This window comes from Cupressus sempervirens, chromosome 2, assembly GCF_028749045.1.
Source record: "Cupressus sempervirens isolate cs-2001-9-10 chromosome 2, ASM2874904v1, whole genome shotgun sequence".
In the NCBI taxonomy this organism is placed as follows: Eukaryota; Viridiplantae; Streptophyta; class Pinopsida; order Cupressales; family Cupressaceae; genus Cupressus; species Cupressus sempervirens.
Genome location: NC_143119.1, coordinates 95,552,589 through 95,577,477, shown reverse-complemented (window position 1 = coordinate 95,577,477; position 24,889 = coordinate 95,552,589). Strand labels below are relative to the sequence as shown.

The 24,889-nt window shown below is 38.0% G+C and overlaps 1 protein-coding gene across 3 annotated transcripts in view; it reads left to right on the top strand.

Annotated features, from left to right (window-relative positions):
- FTSH12 (FTSH protease 12) overlaps positions 1 to 24,889 on the top strand; it is a 330,913-nt gene that overhangs the window by 120,670 nt on the left and 185,354 nt on the right. For all 3 annotated transcript variants that reach the window (XR_016359778.1, XM_089812775.1, XM_089812774.1), the window contains exons 7-8: positions 10,224 to 10,364; positions 11,438 to 11,605. Coding sequence is in view for 2 of the 3 variants with exons in the window: in XM_089812775.1 (XP_089668901.1) it covers positions 10,224 to 10,364; positions 11,438 to 11,605 (309 nt within the window). In the remaining variant the exon portion in view is untranslated. The remainder of the gene's footprint in view (positions 1 to 10,223; positions 10,365 to 11,437; positions 11,606 to 24,889) is intronic.

The following is a 24,889-nucleotide window of genomic DNA, read 5'->3' as shown; positions in this document are numbered from 1 at the left end:
ATTGGCTCAACTTTTGATTGGTTACGTTGTCGTAAACCCTTATTTTGTTAATCAAAACAATCTCGTTGTTGACTCCTTTATTCTCTACAACTTCAAGAAAGGCTTTTAGGTCTCAAAAGTTAATAGTTTCATCCATCTTTTCTGAAAAATATATGGTAGAAACATCCTTCCATGTAGAAAATGTACCTGATGGATCTGTTTGGTAAAGAGAAGAACTTTCACATGGATCAGTCAGCATTAAAAATGTGAGACAAACCAAAAACCTTCATTCCATCACTTAATGCGTACTCAGTTTGGTGACCTACAATATAATGAGTGATAAACTCCACAAAAACAGAATTCATAACTGTCAAAACGCGAGCATCTTCTTGAAATCCTGTGTGGATGGCCTCCAGTGGATATTCCACCTGAAGTAGATGGGCATTTTGTAGAAATACCATGATTGTTGATTTAATAAACAATAGAGTCATAGCACCTTCGACCAGTCAAAGCTCAAAGTCCCAGCTTGATTCAATGTAGGTTCCTTGATCTACACGCATCTAAGAACACTATTACATATTTGGCCTATGTATATTTTTGACTGATACACAATGCCTTATAATATTGTATCAGTGTCTTAACCTCTTTTATATTCTAGCTAAGATTTTCTTTACATAAAGACATTCACATCTCTAATCACCCATTCACATCTTTAGCTGTCTATTCAGAATGTTGTACTTGCCACTTTGATGCATTAAGCTCAAAAAAAAATCTTTAACTAAATTCTCCAGCGACCATCAACAGCCACACACCCTTGCATGAAATATAACTTATGCAATCATGTTGAATAATGTTTCATATTCTGGGACTCATTCCAAAAGATGTCACGTACAGATAGTTGGATGAAATCTGTACAAAGTTGAATGCAATGCAATCCTTAAAACTCAGATAAACTGAATGAGAAAATCTTAACATGCATGCAACAGACGCCCAGGGAATGATGGTGGAAACAGACTTGAATGGGGTGCAACCAGATTGTATTTATCCAATTGAGAACACTTTAAGATTCAAATACTTATACCATGCTTTGAATGCGTCTACTGTAAAACAAAATAGACCTGAACATTCATCTATGGAATAACAGATTATAAAATTTCCATTCGTATTGTAGGGGTGTTACCGATCAAGCTCTTCCATGATTGCTGACACCATGCAGGCTCTATTATCCATGATGGTCTACTTAAAGCAATTGTTGATTCTCATTCCCAACACTTAACTGAATGACAAGAGATAATTTCCTCAGCAGTTAACATATGTCAACTTTACTGCCATTTTGTCTCCAATCCACATCTAAGAAGCATAGAGATCATTGATGCTCTGATACCAAATGAAAGTGTTTAAACCAGAAAATGTATAGCTTCTTGTTTGGATGGTTTTCAATAAAATCTCAGTGGCTTTTTTAATGCCTTTATTTCTCGTAACTAACCAACCCACAGGAATATCTTCCCAACTAAAATTGATTTATTAAAATCTAACCTACTTTAATGTAGTACTCCAATGTAAGTTTTCTGCAAATTCTGAACATATAATACTGATGTAGTATTATTACCTTGCTACAAGTCGATCTACTATAATTTTGGGTTGAATGTTATTGTTCTGGAAGTCTGCAATAAATTCTGGAGATTATATTTTATTTCTGCACTAAATAGCCAAGGAGTAGATTGCTAGAAAAGCAGACTTAAGATTGTATTGTGTGTCTTCTATCTAGAATCTTGCTCCTACTTATATATTACCCAAGAGTCTTGCCTTTTCAAATAGACACGACCCCTTCTAGGTCGGCTCTCCATGAAACAAACTACTCCTCCAAAAATCGGTGCCCTTGCTCATTAACTAATAGTTAATACTTAGTTAACTACAATAGTCAATAGAAGGCATATAAATATGCCTAGCAAATCACTGGTCTGTTCTAAGGGAGATGTAATTATCATGAGACCATATATAAAGGAAATGGCATGCATTTAGATCTGTCTGATCTGAAAAATCAGAACATTAATATGATCAAGTGACCAGGATTTAACACTCCCTCTTAACTTGATAATATAAATGAGAGAAACATATCTAGCACCATCAATTATGATGACTAAGCATAGATTGATACTCTATATCTATCTGAATCTTTCAAGTATATAGTATCATTGTACACATGATACTTTGTCATATTACTAAACCTGTAATATGAATTATAACCTAGTCTTGTGATAACAGTATTATGGAATGCAATACACAAGATAAAATCCAGAGAGTGATTTAAATTCTTCCTTTCTCCAAGTTGTGACTCGTAGATACTGACAAGCCTACATCAAAATATGATCTTGAGTTAAGATCTGCCAGTACATAGGATAAAATCTGGAGAATGATTATCCAAGTTATGACTCATAGGTGTAGAAATGTCTACATCACAATGTGATATTGATCTCATCCAGAATTAACAGTAGTTCTCTATTGTTTAGTACATTATCTTAGAGATTGTCGTCTCTCATAATGTCTTTTATACAATGTTCATTATCTTAGATATCGTCACCTCTTAGACAATGAATACAAATGGTGAAGCCTATAACAGCCAATAGCCTGACAATAATAATTTGAACACAAGATTATTTCACTAATAATTAAAGAATACAAATGTATTATAATTCAACCATACCAAGTCTTTTTCTAAAGTGATCTATCTTCACTTGAGAGAGAGGATTGGCAAGAATATCTGTTGTCTGATCTGTAGTGCAAATGTATTCTAACTTGACAATTTTCCTGTCTACCATATCTCTTACATAATGGTAAGGAATTTTAGTATGCTTGGATTTGTCATGAAAAATTGAATTCACAGAAAGCTTGATGGAACTCTGATTATCATAGTGAATGATAGTGGGATTCATGGGTTAATCAAACAATCTCATAAGTAACTTTCTAAGCCAAATTGCCTCCTGAGAAACCATTGCAGCTGCAATATATTAAGCTTCTGTGGAACTCTATGCTACTAATGACTGCTTTTTGCATATCCATGATATCATTGCCGAGCCTAAATTGAAACAACATCCTGAAGTGCTTTTCCTATCAATAACACTTCCACCCCAATCTGAGTCTGTGAATCCATGTAAGTTTAAGTCAACTTTCTTATACTTAAGCCCAAGGTTAAGAGTGCCTTTTAAGTATCTCATAATGTGTTTGACTGCAACCAGGTGAATCTCCTTTGGCTCATACATAAATTGACTTAAGGCATTAACAGCATAGCAAATATCAGGTCTTGTATTTACGAAGTACATAAGAAACCCAATTATCTGTCTGTAAAGAGTAGAATCTATGGAGGGTGATTCTATTGCTGCTTCCTAAAGTTTGTGTAGATTAGTCTTCAGTAGAGAAGATATAGGTTTGGAGTTCCACATTCCAAATCTCTTCAAGATGTCTAATGTATACTTTCTTTGATTAAGTATGATGTTGTTAGAGTTCTGCCCTACTTCCAGTCCTAGGAAGTAATGAAGGAGTCCTAAATCTTTCATATCAAATTCTTTGATTAGATCTTTCTTGCATTGATCTATAAGATGATCATCACCTGTTATTAGTAAATCATCAACATATAGTATCAAAATTATCATATCATCTTTTTTTCTTTTATAATAGAGATTTGGATCAACTTCATTCTTAGAGAATTCTAAACTGGTGAGATATGAATCGATTCTTTCATACCATGCCCTAGGAGCCTGTTTAAGCCCATAGAGAGCTTTCTTGAGTCTGCAAACAAAGATTTTAGGATTATGAGTTTCAAACCCTTTAGGTTGTTCGAAATATACCTCTTTTGTAATCTTTTCATTCAAAATTTTTGTTTTCACATCCATTTGAAGTACTTTCCATCCCTTCAATGCTGTAATAGCTAGGATTGCTCTTACAGATGTGTATCTAGCAATTGGAGCAAAGGTTTTTTCATAATCAATTCCCTCCTTTTGAGAGAATCTTCTGGCTACGAATCTGGCCTTATATTTTTCAGTGCTATCGTTAGCAACATGCTTGATCTTAAATATCCATTTAGAAGAGACAATAAATTTTCCCTTAGGACTTGGAACAATTTCCCAAACATCATTCTTAATAATGGATTGGTATTCTTCTGTCATGGCATCCTTCCAAGCTGTATGTTTGATAGCATCTAAAACATTTGATGGTTCTGATTTAGGTAAGTCGCTCATGTTTGCTACATTGCTAGAAAATCTTTTGGGTCTTTTGCTCTCTCCGAAGGTTCCAAGTAGTGCAGTGTAGTCCTGTGCTTCCTCTACAGTCTTAATAGCTCAAAGTGGTCTTTTTCTTAGGATTTTGAGTTTCCTTAAGATTAAGGTTTTGAATCTTAGCTTCGATTTCTTTAATGTTCTGCTTTTGAAACTTAGGATCATGATTTTCTTCACAACTAAGTATATGAGAGGGGTGTTTAGAACCTAGGGCTCTATTGAATGCTAAATCTTATTCAAATATTACATCCCTACTAAGTTCAATGTGTTTTTGACCAGCTATGTAAACTCAATAGGCTTTTGAGGTTTCACTATACCTGACAAAAATGCCTTTCCTTCTGGAAGGTTCTAACTTAGTTCTCTTATCTTTTTGAACATGTATGTATACAAGGCACCCAAATATTCTAAGATGACTTATATTTGGTTTAACCTTAGAAAAGACTTCTTTAGGAGTTTTATCTCTAAGGTGGGAGTGAGGACTTTCGTTTTGAATATAGATAGTAGTACATGAGGCTTGTGCCCAAAGATAAAATTCTAAGTTTAGATCAAGTATCATAGCTCTTGCTGCTTCTATAATAGCTATTAAAAGTATGAAATAAGACCCTTGATTATGATTAAATACGCGATGAAAAACTATGTGACATCCAAATCATCTAATTGTTATAAGTATGACAACAAACATACATCTTTTATAGAAAAAAAATCAAATCTAGAGTAAGATGCGAAAATAATAAATTAATCAGGTGACAACTATTCCATAGCATGTTCCTTTGAAAAAAAGTTAATCAAGCATTGATATTAATTTTACCAACAATTTCACTTACAGGAGTCCATACAGCTATATGGGAGTTGGAGAACCTTGAAATGGATGTTTAAAATGAAAAAATGGAACTGAAACTATATGGAAGTGACTGGAAAGTGCATGAACAGGTCTAAAAACACTCTTAAAAGATGCCAACAGACCTGGTGTAAGTTTTATGCAAACTCTGATTAATCAATACTGATATAATACCTTTACTCTTGCTGGAGATGGTCCTTATATATACCAGACAGTATATTAAGTGTTCTTGCTATGATCTATAGTTCTGCAATAAAATGTTTATCTTTGCTATAAATCGTGTAAGGCAGTAAATGCTAAAGACCCATACTAGTATTTTGATCTGTGTCCTTTATCCACATTCACACCTCATATATATATATATCACCCAAGGGGCATGTCCTTAGAAAGGACATGTCCCTCTCACCCAAGGGGCATGTCCTTAGAAAGGACAGGTCCCTCTCTAGGTCTTCCCTATACAAATTGTATTCATAAGATTGACATCTCTTATGGATGGCAATTGGTTAGTAATTAAACTAATTATGTTTATGCATTTAGACTTTAACAAAAGTGCCCCAAGGAGATGCTGATCATAATGAAGACAATAACCAATTATATAGGCTTGTTCATTTAGGGATATTTCAAGCATATATTGGATCTGTTCAATCTGTAGATTTAGATTAGTATGATATTAGAGTTATCTTTTATAAAATTAACACTCCCTCTTAACTTGATAATCATACTGAGAGATAACATATCTAGCACCGTCAATAATGATGAATAAACATAGATTGATACTCTATATCTATTTGAATCTTCTAAGCATGTGGTATCATTCAACACATGATACTATGTCATATAACTCTACCTGTGATATGACTTATACTTTTGATAATAGTATTGCATGAAATGCAATATAGTAGATAAAATCTGGAGGGTGATTACATTCTCCCTTTATCCAAGTTTTGACTCAAAGGTACTGACAAGCCTATATCACAATATGATCTTGAGTTAAGATTTGCCAGTACATAGGATAAAATCCGAAGAATAATTAAATTCTTTTTTGATCCAAGATGTGATTCATCAACATAAAATGTCTATATCACAACGTAATCTTAAACTCATCCAGATCTGCCAGTAGTTCTCTTACTGTTTAGTACATTATCTTCGAGATTGTCACCTCTCATTATGTCTTTTATACAAGTCTTCATTATCTTAGAGATCGTCACCTCCTAGATAATGAACACAAATGGTGAAGCACATAACAATCAATAGCCTGACAATAATAATTTTAACACAAAATTATTTCATTAATAATTAAAGAATACAAATGTATTATAATTCAACCATACCAATTCTTTTTCTAAAGTGATCTATCTTCACTCGAGAGAGGTTTGGTAAAAAGATCTGTTGTCTGATCTGTAGTGCAAATGTATTCTAACTTGATAGTTTTCCTGTCTACCATATCTCTTACATAATGATAAGAAATTTCAATATGCTTGGAACTGTTATGGAAACTTGGATTCAAATAAAACCCGATGGAACTTTGATTATCACATTGAATGATAGTGGGATTCATGGGTTGATCAAATAATCCCACAAGTAACTTTCTAAACTGAATTGCTTCCCGAGAAGCCATTGTAGCTGCAATGTATCCAACTTTTGTGGAACTCTGTGTTAGTGATGATTGCTTTTTGCATATCCATGATATCATTGTTGAGCCTAATGACTGCATATCCATGTAATCATTGCTGAGCCTAAACTGAAACTACATCTTGAAGTGCTTTTCCTATTAGTAATACTTCAATTCCAATCTGAGTCTGTGAATCCATGTAAGTTTATGTCAATTTTCTTATACTTAAGACCAAGGTTAAGAGTGCCTTGTAAGTATCTTATAATGTGTTTGACTGCAACCAATCCTTTGGCTCACACATAAACTGACTTAAAGCATTAACAACATAGCAAATATCAGGTCTTGTCTTTACGAAGTAGATAAGAGACCCAATCATCGGTCTGTAAATAGTACAATTTATGGAGGCTGATTTTGTTGTTGCTTCCTTATGTTTGTGTAGATTAGTCTCCGTTGGAGAAGACATAGGCTTGCAGTTCCACATTCCAAATCTCTTCAAAATGTCTAATGTATACTTTCCTTGATTAAGTATGATGTTGTCAGAGTTCTGCCATACTTCCAATCTGATGTACTTTCCATCCCTTCGATGCTACAATAGCTAGGATTGCTCTTACAGAGGTGTATCTAACAATTGGAGCGAAGGTTTCTTCATAATCAATTCCCTCCTTCTGAGAAAATTCTTTGGCTGCGAATTTGACTTTATACTTTTCAATGCTACTGTCAGCAGCATGCTTGATTTTAAATATCCACTTAGAAGAAACAACAGATTTTCCCTCAGGCCTTGGAACAATTTCCCAAACATCATTCTTAATAATGGATTGGTATTCTTTTGTCATAGCGTCCATCCAAGCTGTATGTTTAATAGCATCTGAAACATTGGTTGGTTCTGATTTACATAAATCACTCATGTTACCTTTTTAGTTAAAGTATGATTTCATAGATTCGCCCTCCCTTATTTTTATATGATTTAGTTACCTTTTTAGTTAAAGTGTTCTAGTTGCATCATTAACCTCATACGCATTTATTAATGCACTCATCATATTGATTGCTGTCTGATGTTTCATTAGCATAGGTACTATTTTATTTTTAACTCCATCTAATATCATTTTCATGGCTTTCCTATTTCCTTTGATCCAGTTAGTTTTATAAGGATCAGCATCAGGTTGCTTGGATTCCTTATCAGCAAATTGTGTTACATCATTTTCTTCAAGAGCTATCATAATTCTGAATTTCCATTCAATGAAGTGGTCTTTTCCAACAAACCTGTCTTCGGGTCTGATTGCATTGGCCATTGTAGGTAGAAGGATGTTGTGTAGATATGTTTTAAATCTGATTATCAATTTGCAGAGCCATGGTTCAACTACTAAAGCTTTGATACCATGTAAGTTTTCTGCAAATTCTGAAGATATAATACTGATGTAGTATTATTACCTTGTTACAAATCGATCTACTATAATTCTGGGCTGAATGTTATTGTTCTGGAAGTCCAATAAATTCTGGAGATTATATTTTTTTCTGCACTAAAATAGCCAAGGAGTAGATTGCTTGAAATGCAGACTTAAGATTGTATTGTGTGTCTTCTATGCACAATCTTGCTCCTACTTATATAGTAACCAAGAGTCTTGCCTTTTGAAATAGACACAACCCCTTCTAGGTTGGATCTCTATGAAATAACCTACTCATCCAAAAATCGGCACCCTTGCTCTATAACTAATAGTTAATACTCAGTTAAGTACAATAGTCAATAGAAGGCATATAAATATGCCTAGCAAATCACCGATGTGTTCTACGGGGGATGCAATTATCACGAGACCATATATAAAAGAAATGACATGCATTTAGATTTGTCTGATCTGAAAAATCAGAATATTAATATGATCAAGTTATCAGGATTTAACATCCAATAGATCACACAATAGCATATATTGCTTAGCATCTGAGCTTTCATATTGAAGAGAGTATTTGATATATGGTTTTTCACCATAAAATACTTTTTCATTCTAAATTACTAAGTGTTTCATCCTGCATGTTGAAGTGGTCAGAAAACTCACATCAAATCACATGGGCCGTCAAAACAAGCGCGAGGGAAAAAATAATGGTAAAATGCAATTGTTATGATGAATAATGAATGGAATGAGCAAATAGGTGCATTTTGAGGTGAAATTAGGGTTTTCTAGGAAATCGTTTTGTTTTAAAATCTTCTTATTAAGTTAGTGTCCCTGTTTTTGGGTTGTCATTGCTGTGGGTATGCCCAAGTTTGGTTCAGCACCTGAGACGAACCTGGAACGTAGCAGACCCGATTCTGGAGGTCCCTCCATGAATCCAGTTTCTTAAACACACACACAAACACATATTCTAGTACTTGAATGTACCATACCCAAGGGCAAAAAAACAGATGTACTAATATGCTTGGTTTTCATGCCCATAACCATATCGGCAACTTAGATGCTGATAATTAAACATTGATTTCATTAGTACTAGGTCCAAACTTGATTGAAAAGCGGACATTACAGCCTAAGGTTTGGGCTGTCCAGGTAAGTGGGCTCTTGGATGGATGTCAGGGTTACAAGATTTATAGCTTAACATGTTTGTTTGGTATATTTATAAATGCCGATAATGAAACATCGATTTCATTAGTATTATGTTAAAATCTGTGGTCAACTGCTTAATATAGTTTAATAGACTTGGTGGTGTCCCTAGTTTAATAGACTTGGGTGGTGTTGCTTTAATGAATATTTCAAGCTGCAGTCCCCTTTATAGTTTGTTTGCAGAAGTTCGTAGTTTGAAATATGAAAGCATTAGTAGTGGAGTTTGCAAATAAGTGGACAGCATGTTTGCCTTTTCTTCAATGATGTTTACCACTTGATATAACCTCGATTGTCAGTTTTAGTTATTTTGTAGCTCTAGCTTTCGTATTGAGACTTTGCATTGTCTGATACAAATGTGTCTGGAACAATCAATTATCAATTCTTCTTGATATCTAGGAGCATGATTTTCAGTTTGCCTATAGATTGGTTGCTCTCTGAGCATCTTGTCATCTTATAGATTTGTACCCTCCTGGTTGAAAAGAATTACTTTGCATGTCTTGGGAAAAAGGGGTGATTTAGAATCTTATCATTCAACAATAGGAGCATGATTTTCAGTTTGTCTATAGGTTGGTTGCTCTCTGAGCGTCTTGTCGTCTTATAGATTTGTACCCCCCTGGTTGAAAACAATTACTTTGCATGTCTTGGGAAAAAGGGGTGATTTAGAATCTTATCATTCAATAAGTTCTAGTGATGTGTGCATCTCCTTCTGTGGTTTTTATTTATTATGGAGATAAAATGTGATAATTCAACAAATTTCTGTCCACACAGCAAAGGTTAAATTTAATCCATATACAGTAGCCATAGAATGTATGTTTTACTGTTCAAACTTTATTTCATCGAAGGCTATTATGATATTATCTGCTAACATTAAATATATTGATATAATGTATCATAGAGAGGGAGATTTTAATATTATTGTTATCATTTTGCTTCTACAGCCTGCTGGAGGTGGAGATGTTACAATGTCAGGATACAAAGATATTGTCTTGGGAGGAAATGTATGGGATATACTTGATGAAATACTGATGTATATGAACAATCCCTCGAGATATCTCAATAAAGGAGTAAAACTTCCTCGGGTATGTCATTTATTTGAACATGGAAGTCCCATTATCTTTATGTATTCATACTTTTTGCGCTCATCGATTATTATTTCTTCGTTCTAAATGTCACTATTATCAAGTTTAAAATCTATGCTTAGTTCTGTTGCTGTAAATACAAGTAGTCTGTTCCACAGCACATTCTTTGGCTGTATGCAAAAATGAAGAATCCAGGCAAAGTGATATAATAATTATCCTCTGCTTATGCAGTAGTTAAAGCATGCCAGAATGTGAGCCATATTGATAACAATAAACACGATTTGATTATTGAATAGAGTTAACAGACTATTTTGTGTACAGGAAATCTGTTAGTTCTGTTGAATACACTCTGGCTACATTTGTGAAAGGAGCTATAACATGTTCAGTTTAGAAGAGCCATTCAAGTCAAGGTTTTCTCAAGATTATTTTCTTGTTGAATCTTGTACAGTTTATGCCTGGTGAAACTGCACCCATTGATCCATTGCTAACATTGTTGTGATGGAACTTCATGGAAGTAACACTCACTTGTATTCCCTTGTTAGATTGTCTGCCTTATAGGAAAGCTGCAACACCTTTAATTTTGCATTTTTATCTTGTAAAGGTTTATTTTTTCTGCAGTTCATCTCTTATTGTACCCTTTTATTTGGATAAATGGATGTAGCCTTGAAAGTTCTGCTGTTGCCTCCTTTTTCATAATAAGTTATTCCTTTCATTTTTGGTAAATTCAATAATGCAACTAGCTTCATTGAGGTTGTTTGCTTCAATTTGGCATTTGATTTTGGTGTGCTAATAGCAGATTTCTAAAATAATTGCAAAACTTTGTCTAACATAATTAATGCTATGCTTTTTAATTTCTTCTTTTTCCTTTTTCTTTTCAATATTATATCAGCTTTTCATCGTGAATGTGGAGGAAGGTACTGTGAAAAATTTGCACTGGTGATACATTAGCACATAGGATTGTTCCTTTTCTTTGGCATCTATCTTATATTATGATTCCTGTTTATCTTTTTCCCTTTGCAGAAAGAAATTTAACTACCATGTTAATGATATCTTTTGTTTTCTGGATATTGCAGGCTGTCTTGATCAGTGGACCCCCTGGCACGGGTAAAACTCTTTTTGCTCGTGCCATAGCAAGAGATAGTGGAAAGTCTTTTGTCTTTGCCTCAGGTTCACAGTTTACCTCTAGCGATAAAGGTTCATCAATGGGAATTAACAACTTATTTGCTGTTGCCAGGACGCATGTAAGATGGTTTCTAATATTCTTCTTTAAAGTCATGTTCTTGAGGCTATTTTACTTGTTAAGTATGTGCAATTTTGTTTCACAAACATATTTTAGCTGGCAGGGAAATGGAATTAAAAAGTAGATAAGTGTGACTATACTTAAAAAGTGGAAAACTGCTATTACATATAACAACTCTGGAGTATCGGCTATGTTTTAAAACTATCGAAACAGAATGCTCAACCTTGTGTAGAACAAAGTAGCATCAAGTGTGGGTAAAACTGATTTTAATGCAGATTATCGCAAAAAATTCTGTGCAGAAATCAGAAAATTTCCAGAATCATTTTATTTTAGTAAAAAAATATATCAAATGTGCGGGAAAAATGATTTAAAAAAATTTAAATCATTGTGGTTTTTGGGTGTATTGGCATTATAATATCACTTTAGTTTGTGACCACTGGAAAGTTAGAAACAAAATAATGATTGAGGTAAACCTATATTTAATTCCTAGAAGAGGAGGAATTTTTCAGTGACTTGCACTTTGCAATATTAATTCCTAGGAAACATTTTAAACACTTTCTCACATAACTCTTTGTTTATTAAGTTATCTCTTCAATTACTTGCTGTAATATTCCATTCAATTCTGAATTAAATTTTCTGATTCCTTAACATGAGAATTCCATCAAACACTTTGCACGCATGGGATATATTGCAGATCTAAATTCTGATTTCTTTCTAAATGCCAAACTTTAATAGATAGGCTTGCAAAGAACTCCAAAACATCAAACAATGAAAATGCGAATGTTTTTGTAATTGTTTTTTTGAAACATATAAGCATTGGTTACAAATGAGAAAATATGCATCTATAACAATAAGATATTAGGACAGTGCCTGCTATGATTTTCAATGATATTCTAATCCCTTTTGACAACTTTCTGATATAAGATTCTGATATAAATAAGATTACAAGACCTCCACAACTGATTTCTAAAGCCCTACAAATGCTCTAAATATTCAGATCTAACCTCAATGCAATGCAAAATGTAAATGGGTAGGAACCTGGAAATTGTCCAAAATATCTAGATTTTACTGTGGCAATGGTACTGTAGCAAAAGCAGTGTATTGAAAGCACTGTAGCGACAACAGTGTAGCAACGACACTGTTCACCTTTAGCTACAGAAAAGTCTTCCAAACTCTTTTAGAATCATTATCCAAATACCCAACCCTACTGCAATATGTCTGAAGATTAATATCAGACGTATTTCTTTAAACTTTACTCCTCAAATCTGGCTCTAGGCCACAAATTCGGCACAATGAAAAGACTGATTTGTCTTCTCTAATAGTTGCAACCCTTTGGAGGATCTTTCACCACCTCAATTATGCGAATCAATAAGAGTGTTTGTTCCCAATTACCAATGTAGCAAACTGCAGAAACCCTTGGCTCCACAAGTTATTATGCAAAGTAGATGACAATACATTTGATATCCAACAATGAGGCTTCCCTCCATAGTTACTTTTTTCCTCCAAGAGGTCAGCCTCCTTCTAGAAGAAATAAAAATAATATTTAATTTCATTTTCTAGAAGATTCTCCCTTTCTTGCAATAGCAATTAATTGTACTTTAAAGTAATATTAAAAATATAATTAATATAAAGTGCAAATATCATAGGCTACATGAAGTCCGGTGGTGCAAGAAACCTGTGACAACAGTAAGAATTGCTCACACGACCCTCTCCTCAACACCTTGGCCTACGAGGGTCCGATTATAGGCCAAACTCCATTAAATCCGAGTGCTAGTGAGAATGGGACATTACACTTGCACTTTGCGATATTAATCCTTAGGAAGCATTTTATACACTATCACAAAACTGCATCTTTGATAAGTTCTCTTTTTACTACCACTTCACTATTTGCAATCTATTTTCCTCATGTTCATGCTTGAACCTAATTTTGACCAACTGTAGAACTTGTCATGTATTTGGAAATGCATACATGCTAAAATTAATAATTTCTAAAATAATGATCTTAAAAAATAGAAATTTGGATTTCTGAGCTCCTCTTGCGGTAAAATGAATAGTGTAGCCGACGGGTAGAGTAGTATCCAAACGGGTGCGTGACGCTTGAGTCATCCCTTCGAAAAGGTATATGTACACGTCCGAGATGGACTTTGGAATCATCAGTTATAATTGATAGATCATTGATCATTGTAGTCATTGTAATCAGATTGTAATCTGCAAGTGCATACATGAATAAAGTACCTGTTCTGAACTGAATCGTGTTATACATGTGTTGAACTTTTTACCCTGTACGGTAAACATTTGGCACCGTTGCCAGACAAACCTGGAACGAAGGAATGATATGAAGATTGATGCCGAATTTGCCAAACAAAGATCGGAATAAGGTGAAAGATATGAATGAACTAAGTACAACAAAAGAAATTTTAATTTTAACACAGCAAGCAGAACGCAGACAGAGACTTTAGCAGATTGCCGAGGGGCACCGAAGGGGTGAAGAGGCACAGACGGAGGGAGTGCACTCACCTAGTAGGCTGAGGAGTGCCGAGGAATTGCTGGAAGAAACTCGACAATGCTTGAATTTGGTGGAGGAAACAAGGGAAGAATTCCTTAACTTGTATACGTCGAGGGGAGAGTGTTCGAACGGAAGGGAAGCAACTCGCACGGCTCGGAGTGCCGAGGGAGCACGAGCGTGGAGGGATCTCTTCGTTCTCGATACATCGGACAAACGAATACAGGCAGAGAATAGAACGTCACTTGAAGACTTTTCACCAGACAACGCAGTTGTTGGAAACAAGACTGTTGTCCAGAACAGCGTGGAAGTCCAAAATAGTGCGGGAACATAGAACAGCGCGGGAGTCCAGAACAACGCGAGAGCATAGAATAGCGCGGGAGCTCAGAACAGCGCGGGTACACAAGTACCTCAGAATCAAAGACAAGTAATGATGGCTGGCCCTAAAGAAAAGTTACCCAAGTTTCACAGTGATGGTTTAGCAGACCCTATCAGACATTGTAAAACGTGTGAAACCATATGGATGGCAAATGGTGTGACAGATGAGGATGATTGGGTAAGACAATTTCCAGCGACCCTACGGGGTGTGGTGATAGACTAGTTTTCCGACACTAGTCCTCAGAAACTTAATACATGGGAGAATGTTAAAAAAGAATTTATAGCAGAATTCAGATTACTCCGAGATGATAATGAAATAGTGGCAGAAATCTACAACACCAAACAAGGAAAGAATGAGATAGACCGAACCTATGCCAAGCGACTGAAAGAATTGATCGGAAAGATGGAGAGTCAACTAGCGGATGGGTTGAAAAAACGGTGGTTTGTGGAAGGGCTACGACCGGCTCTTAAAAAGAAAATGAAGATTGTACCACCGTCATCGTACACCGATGCATACACTCGTGCCATGGATTTAGAAAGCGAACAGAAAATGAGTAAGAAGAAGAAACATAAGTCCTCTGATTCAGATGATTCATCCTCGGAGAGTAGTAGTAGTGATGAGGAATCAAACAAGAAGGTGAAAGTGCTACAGAAAGACATGTTGCGAATGATGAAAGAATTCAAAAATTTGAAAAAGAATCCAGATTCAGTAAAAGGAGAACTGTGGTGTACAGATTGCAAGGAGTACGAACATACGAAGGGTTCATGCCCGAAGAAGTAGTTTTGCGACATCTGCCAGGTGGCGGGGCATTCCCTGAAAGAGTGCCCGTTTAACTTGAAAACAAAAGGACACCAACAGGTGTTACTAACGCAGGAAGTGTCGAGCAATAGCAACAACGCGGGCAATGATGCAACTTCAGGTGGATATCGAAACAATAATAGACATAGAAGGGGTGGAAACAATAACAATAACAATGGAGGCCGGAGTAGAATACAATATGATGTGAGTGGACGACCGATGATACAGTGTCGGGCATGTAATCTTTGGGGTCACTCGCAAGGGACTGTACTACAAAGGAGACGCCGCAACTACTGTGCAGATGGTGTGGTCTAGGGGACCATGAAGATTCAAAATGTCCAAAGCAAGGCGTAAATTTATTAAGTATTGAAACAAGTAATGAGAATGTGTTGGCGATCACGTGGGAGCAGGCGAGCAAGGCAAAATATTCGAATGCGGAAGAAGAAAAGGGGAGGTTATAGAAAGTTCGAGCAGAGATAGAGAAACAGATAATAGCGGAGAAGTCACAAGTAAAAGACACTATTGTAACTCCGAAAAGAAACTTAGCGGAACAAAGCATGATGAAACAAATAATGCAAATGGAAGTGCTAGTTAAATTAAATGATCTTCTTCTCACCATGCCATAGCTACGTACGGCTATTATAAATATGACACCATCCCCGAGAATGACGAAGGAATCAAAGGATAGTAAGGAAACAGCCACGGCAGCAGTAATAGATCCGATGTTACTAGCACTTACGACAGGTAGACATCCAATAGTGGTGGAGATGGGCATTCTGGGTACGGTGCTAATAGATACAATAGTAGACGGAGGATCGGGAGTGAATGTGATGCCGGAAGATATCTGGAAAAAATTTGGACAACCAACACTATGGCCACCCACCTTTCAGTTACTTACAGCAGATCAACATGGGATAAAACCCTTGGGCACTCTAATGGCGCAGCCGGTAACAATTGGGACACAACCATTTTTACTGGATTTCGTGGTTATTCCACTAAAAAGAAGAGGGTGCGACGCCATCTTGGGACAGGGGTGGCTAGTGCAAGCTAAGGTAAAGCACGATTGGAAAAGGAACACTCTGTCGATGGAGAAGGGAGGTAGGAGATTTATAATCGATTTACATACACAGATGGTAGGAGAAAAAGCCGCGTCGTCGGACTCAGAAGGCGGTGGCGAGAGTGATGACGAAGGGAAAAAGAGGATGGAACCAGATGATGAAGGGGTGCTGAGAATAGGAGGGTCAACTGATGACGACCTAGATTCAGTAAACGGATTGCTACATTGGCAAATGGAAGATTATGAAGTCTTTCCGAGCTGCAATATTTTGAGTATCGAGGAAGGAAAAGAAGGCCATGAGTTTTCGAAGGAGTACAATGAATTGAAGGAGGGAGAAGCGCAAGTGGATGAAACACCTGCCCATACGTTCAGTAAAGATAAACCAATAAAGTATGAAGAGCCGACAGTGAAAACAATGAACTTGGGTGATGAGGAAAATCCGAAGAACATTCTTGTAGGAGATGATTGGAACCCAGTATTGAAGGCGGCAGCATTCAAAATATTCATGGAGTATAAAGATGTTTTTGCTTGGACGTATAAGGACTTGAAAGGAGTACCACCAAAACTATGTATCCATCGGATACAATTAATTGAAGGCGCGGTACCAGTACGAAAGAGACCGTACCGAATGAACAAAAACTATGCAGCGCGGGTCACGAAAGAGATTGATAGGATGTTGGAGGCCGGTATCATCTTTAAAGTGTAGACAAGTGAGTGGGTATCACCGATTGTGATATCCTTGAAAAAGGATACGACACAGATAAGAATATGCGTGGATTTTCGATGTCTGAATGCCATAACAATTAAAGACCCGTTTCCGATACCATTTATAGATAGCATTCTGGAGGAAGTGGTGGGGCATGAAATTTACTCATTCATGGACGGATTCTCAGGATATAATTAGATATCCATTGCCGAGGAGGATAAACTAAAAACGACATTCATTGTCGAGGAGGGAGTATATGCATATAACATGATGCCGTTCGGATTATGTAATGCTCCGGCGACTTGCCAAAGGATTATTCTACATATATTTGATAAGATGTCTGTTGGAAATTTTTAAGGCATTTTTAAATGATTGGTCAATTTTTAGCACAGAAGACAAACATATAATAGTGTTAGGAGAATGTATGGAGAGGTGCAGGAAAGCAAGATTAGCATTGAACCCGAAGAAGTGCAGGTTCATGGTGCTGCAGGGGAAGCTGCTTGGGCATATAGTTTGTAAAGAAGGACTGAAGACGGACCTAGACAAGGTCCGCGTGATCTTAGAGATGCCACCCTCGACGGATGTGTCGGAAGTAAAGTCGTTTTTGGGGCACATCGGTTATTATCGAAGATTTATTAAAAACTATGCAAAATTTTTTTATCCACTGGACAAACTCACCTGCAAGGGTGAACCCTATAGATGGGAGGTTGAGCAGAACGAAGCCTTTGACGGATTGAAGGCAAGGTTGGCTACGGCTCCGATTTTGGCCTATTCGAATTGGGATAAAGAATTTCATGTCCATGTAGATGCTTCAAATTATGCCATCGGAGCAACACTGGCATAGATTGGCAACCACGGGTTGGACCATCTAGTGTACTTTGCAAGCAGATTGTTGTCGAAGGCAGAGAGAAATTACAGTACCATGGAGCGAGAAGCGTTGGGGATGGTATATGCAGTACAAAAGTTTAGACACTATTTGTTGGCTACTCCATTTGTGTTCTACGTAGATCATCAGGCGTTACTCTACTTGGTCAATAAGCCAATTATTCAAGGAAGAATAAGCCAATGGTTATTATTACAGGAGTTCACATTTAAGATTGTGGTACGACCAGGGAAGAGTCATGTGAGTGCAGATCACCTATCAAGAATAAAATCGGGGGAGCCACCTGAAGGAGTTAATGATGATTTTTCAGATGCGCAACTTTTTCAGGTTACAGTACTACCAACCTAGTACACACGCATTGGAGAATATCTATCGACGGGGCAGTTTCCAAGCGACATGTCACCAAACAAAAGATGAAAATTGGTGCTGAGAAGCTGGACATTTCAGTTAATTAATGGCCTACTGTATAAAATGGGACGAGATCAGATTCTAAGACGGTGTGTCCTCGAGGAGGAAATTCCGAAAGTATTGACGGAAGCACATGAAAGCCCAGTGGGAGGACACATGGGGCCGGATACTATTGCGCAAAAGATACTTTTGGCAGGACTATGGTGGCCAACTGTATACAACGACGCCAGGGAATGGGTCATTGAGTGTGATACATGCCAACGGGCTGGAAAACCATTGAAGAGAGATTTTATGCCTTTCAATCCCTCGGATGCACATGAACTGTTTGAGAGGTGGGGATTGGATTTTATTGGACCACTGAAGGTGAGCAAAACAAGGTGCCGATACATCGTGGTAGCAACGAAGTACTTAACTAAATGGGTGGAGGCATGCGCGTTACCAGATAATTCTGCAGTCAGCACAGCAAAATTCTTATATGAACAAATTATTACAAGGTACGGGATCCCACTCCAGTTGACGAGTGATCGTGGGGGACATTTTGTTAACCATGTGATTAGAGTACTCACTACTGATTTCAAAATTTACCATTCATTGTCGAGCCCGTACTACCCAAGAGCTAATGGACAGGCAGAAGCAACGAACAAGATTCTGGTAGGAGTGATTTATAAATCTTGTGCAGTTGAGGGAGAAGACTGGGAAGAGAAGTTACCATCTGCTTTATGGGCGTACCGCACTTCGTATAAAGTAACTATAGGACATACCCTGTTTCAGCTAATGTACGGACAGGAGGTAGTGGTGTCGACAGAATTCATGGTGCCAAGTTTAAGAATAGCGATCGAGAATAAACTAGGCGATATGGAGAGCTTATGAGAGAGGTTGTATAACTTGAACAAACTCGATGAGCGGCGGTTGCAGGCGCAGTGGGCCATCAAAGTCACACAAACAAGGAGGAAGGCATGGCATGACAAGCACCTCAAATTGAACAACTTTCAACCCGGTCAATTAGTACTGAAGTATAATGGACAAAATGAAATAAGGCCTGGGAAATTCAAAGTTAAATGGGTTGGACCGTATAAGATACGGGAAGTTGGATATAATGGAGCAAATAAATTATGGACACTGGACGGAAAAGAAATTTCAGATGCCGTAAATGGATCAAAGTTGAAAATATACAGGGAAAAGAAGGATCCCCCACGGACAAATAAGTGAATGAAGAAAATGTCTGTAAATAGTGTATATATGTATAATATTAAAATCGAATATAGTTTTAAATATGAAGTAATAAACTGTAGTTGTAAAAGCATGAGTTGATAAAATGAAGTATAAAATAAATGTATAAAGAGGTGAATTTTAAATATAATGGGGACAGAAGCCTACAGGAGAGCTTTAGCCGAGATTATATGGACAAGCATGAAGAAAAGCAAAAGGTCGTACGGCCTAGAAAACAAGAAGTGAAGCAATTTACATGACTGTACGGCTTCTCTAGATAGCCGTACGACCCAGAGGACTTTTATTAGAAAAAGAGATATAAGTAAATATGATGAAAAAGGGAGCAAAATAGCAAAATATTAATAAAGAGACAAAACAATAATAAAAGGAGTTAGTAAAATTGGCAACAGGAGTCTTTGAGGACCAGGATTTAAGACCGTACGACCCACCCTCATGACCGTACGGACTCAAGCTAGGTGAAGGGAAAGCAAAAATAAACAAAATAAATAAATATTAAAAAGGCGATACAACAATATTCAAAATCAGGAAGACCGTACAGTCAGACCAGCATAGAAGAGTGAAATAGAAGACCGTACGGCCCCTAGGAGATACAAGGAAGCTAATAGAAGCTTGTACAGCCCCCAGGAGACACAAGAAAGTTAAATGGAAGTCCGTATGGCTTGAGAGGAGACAGAAGAAAGTTAAATGGAAGCCGTATGGCTTGAGAGGAGACAAGAAAGTTGAATGAAAGACCGTACGGCCTGAGCCAAGACCATGTACGGGCTTGGAAGGAATTGAATAGAAGTTTGCATGACCGTACGAAAACCTGTATGAACGTATGTGGATAAAAGGAGCATGTCACAGTGGAAACCATACAAGAATATTATGACCGTACGGTGTGCCGTACATAGGGCATAAGGAATACACATTTTGTTGGAACTTGTTTGGAAGCCATACGAATGAAGGTATCAAAAGCATAGGGGAAGATAGCATACGGCTTTAAGGAGGAGATTGCAGATCATAACTCAGAGTATGTCTACGTCCTGGACTCTGTACGGTTCCAAGAAAATTTGCTGAAATTAGGAGGACGCCAAGGAGCAGAATAGCAATTGGAAGCCATTGAAACAGGGAGTATCTACACCGTACGACCGTACAGAAGCAGATACCGTACGGTCTGGACAGCAAAAGGAGATGTCCATACGGAGTATGTAAGATACTGCAAATTCGTAAACAGGCATACCATTAAAAGGAGTAAGGAGATGTCCGTACGGAGTATGTAAGATACTGCAAATTTGTAAACAGCCGTACCATTAAAAGGAGTAAGCTATCCTTTTCCAAGAAGCCATACAGTACAGAAGCCAGAAAAATTGTGGAAAGTAACTGTCGTAATGGTGTGACATTTATTCACAAAACGACAAAAAGGTGACAATCATGCAGTCAGCTGGGAAAAGGGCTTGGAAGAGGAAACTAGACGAAGACATGAACAAGAACGCGAAGACACTACCATTTGGAATTCGTGTAGCAGGAGGGATGTATACAGGAACCACTAGTGCAGGCGCAAGTAAGAAAGCAAAGCAGACCAAGCAGCAGGGAGAATTTCCTATAGTACAGAGTATCACATTCGAGGGGTTAAATGGTGCAGAGTGCTGGAAATGGTGGCAGGAGACTCTGGACAACCACCAGGTGAAGGCTAGTATTCGGAAAGCACAGGTAGAATGGGTAGTGCAAATGCCAGTATTTTGCATCAGAGACTACGAGGGGTTTTTGCGCATAATGATTGAAACATATGATAGGTTCTCCAGAAGCAGTACATTTGAATATCTTGGTTGCAAGTTAATAGTATCATTCAGACCGACAGATTTGGCATACCTGGTCATGCTCAGGGTGGGAGAAAAATAGAAAGCAAGCCGAAGAAGTTAAGCCGTAAAGTGAAGATGAAATTGATACAGCTTGTGTGCGGAGACCTGTCGCAGGTAGAACAGGAGGCTCTCTCAGTCACGTTCAAAGGCAGAGGACTAAAGAAATCTAATATCCAGGAGGGGCATTGGCGTTGTTTGATTGACATAGTTAAAAGCCGTCTCACAGGTTCGAGCCGCGCTTCAGATATCTTGTTTCCACATGTAGCCATGATGAACGGAATCCTGCACGGCAGACTTTATCATTGGGCAACACTATTGGCAGAGTGGATGCCAAAGTTTATGACATTGCAGCACAAAATGTTCTATATGCCACATTATGCTATTGGTGTGTTTTTGGATGCAACGACGCGGATGATCCCGAATGATGCACTAGAGGCAAAACCGGGACACATTGCGCCTGGCGAACCACCTATAATGCAGTGGAAGCATTTGGGTACTCTCGGCACCAAAACAAGCGACTAAGATCAGATAGTGGTGACACAGATAGCGGAAGAGAGACATCTTCAGAAGAGAATGGGTCTGAGGGGGAAGAAGAGGAGGATGAAGAGGTAGAAGTGATCACGGCTGCGCCCTTGAGATTTCCACAGCCTGTGCTTTCAGATACGACACACTTGGTTCCTGTAGGTGCACATGGTATTCTAGGATTTGGACAGTTCAGACAACCGATGGTGATGAAGTCAGTTTCAACTACGACACAGCCCACCGTAGAGACACGCACCGCAGAGACACAAGCCATAACAGAGTTGCATTTAGCATCGACGGAGATAGTAGCTCCGGAGGCACCAATGGAGCTGGCTCGTGAGACTCTACTAAATACAGGAGAGACTTTGGTACCAAATATGGAGGTGGAGATAGACATGGAGACAGGGGTGTTAGAGGCACCCGCAGGGAAGGAGTTGGGGGTACCAGGTGCCCGACTGGAGGTAGTAGAATCTGATGCAGTGGTCGCAATAGACATGGCACTGATGACATCACATGAGCAAGACAGCGAGAGAGAGGACAAAACCCAGAGGGTGAGTGCTTTTCTGAGTACGAAGTTCCACCGAACTCCGGCACCTCGAGTGACATACTTGTCAACACCCATGCGGGAAGTAGTGTCAGAGGAGTTCGCGCAGACACGGAGTGAAGGAGCACCACATAGCGCTATTGAGCATATGGCGGATGTAGTGGAGAAGGCTATGGGTATACAGAAGGAACACCCACTAGCGCAGAAGACAGTGTTGGCGGAGGCAATTTTTCTTGATGATGTCGCAGCTCTAGCATCTTGAGCTCGCGAGGTTTTGGCTTCAGTAGAGATGCAGACATTGGAGTCAGTAGGGAAGGAGCTGGAGAGAGTCATATCCTTCATACGGACGGGATGTCCAACTGCCTTTACAGTTTGTTTTGAGGAGAGGGGATGGCCCGATGTGGAAACCACAGAGATGCGACAGGATTGGTCCTTGACGAGGGAACCTGAGAGGGAGGGCCAGATTGAGGTACTGATTCAAGAGATCGTGAGGTTACATAGGAAGATATATTACACCCTTCGGAGGAGTCAGGCGGACCAATTAGCAGCTGAGGGAGCTCGGGAGGAGTCAGCTACCAGGTTTGCTTCGGAGAGGGCAGCCTGGGAGTCAGAGTGGGTAGCCTGGCAATCCGAAAGGACAGCCCTGTTAGCAGCAGCAAATGAACAATTGAGGACAAAAAAAGAGAAGATGGCAGCAGAGAAGGAGAAGGAATTGGGAGAGGTCGGAGAGATGATGCAGTCAGCCTTAGAGCTCCAGTTGGAAGCAGAAGCAGAGTTGAAGATCAGGAAAGAACAGGTCTACAAGTTAAGGGTAGAGGTGAACGAGTTGCGGACGCGTACGGCCACTACGCCAGGGACGCATCCCTCTATCTAGTACTTATGCATTGATGCATTTTGTTAGTAAAATTTTGTTAAGGAATTTTGTTGTATTGTCGTCCGGAGACGACCTTTCTTTTTGGGGGGGATGATGTTGTCGGTAAAATGTATAGTGTAGCCGACAAGTAGAGTAGTATCCGAACGGGCGCGTGACGCTTGAGTCACCCCTTTGGAAAGGTATATGTACACGTCCGAGATGGACTTTGGAATCATCAGTTATAATTGATAGATCATTGATCATTGTAGTCATTGTAATCAAATTGTAATCTGCAAGTGCATACATGAATAAAGTACCTGTTCTGAACTGAATCGTGTTATACATGTGTTGAACTTCTTACCCTATGTGGTAAACAGCCATGAAAATGCATATATGCTGAAAAAACAACTTCCAAAAATATAGTTATTTTGAAAATCAGATTGATTTTCTATTGATGCTCAAACTTTGATTTGAAATTGGAACTTTTGTGATGGAAATTTCATGTTGGGAAAATGACCTTTATTCATAGCTGAAACATATTAGTCTATTTCATTTATATTATACAGTTGGCAAGTATATTAATGACTTGTCGGTTGATAATGTACTTTTGTTTATTTGTTGATGGTTGGTAATTTCATAGCATCCATCAGCAAGTTTAAATACTTATCTTTTAGTCATGACAAAGGACCACATTAGTATATTGTTTGATCATCCTCTCATGTAAATCAATCGGACGTGTATAATTCTATTTAGTGTAGTTTATCAATTACACACTTGTAGAAGAAGTAAATAGTTGGCATTGTTGCCTTTCACAATGTAATATCCCCTTTCAGAATAACTTGGGAATTTGGGACACTTACTTTTAATTATCTTTTCTTATTATGAATCACAATATATGGTAAGACTTCTGTAATTTATACACGAGGCAATATTATTTCAAGATCCCACACACACGCAAACGTGCGCACACACAGACATGCACACACCCACCCACTTGCATGAATGCATGCACACCCACCCATGCACCCACCCCCACCCACTTGCACACCTGCGCGCACACAAACAATCCCGCCCTCTTGAAAAATACTTGTCTAAAAGCATTCTTATATTGTCAAGATGACTCCTGTTTCCTGAGGAAATGTGTAGAAGGATTCAACATACACCAATCGTGCAACATTAGTGAATTCATTATGAAAGTCATTCATTTTTGAGACTTTTAGGCCTTTAAAATTATACTTCCTATGTTTCGTGATGTAGCAAGGTTTTAATTGGGAACAATGGTTTTGTCATGTTGATTAGTAAGGTAGTTCCTCTAGTGTTGCATGGGCTCTTCACAAGGATGTCTCTTTGATGATCTTAATTTCATATCCATTATTGAGCGTTTGGTTTTCGTCAATCTTGGAGCTCTCACTAAAAATTGAATTCCAATTCAGCTTCATGAGTTTACCTTTATATTGCTGCTCTTCCGTTTTGAATTTGATAGGCTGTTTCTTATGCCCAATTGGTGAAGTTTTCTTTGAAATCTCAGTAAGTATTTAAAGCCTAAACTCATGAACTTGATCAT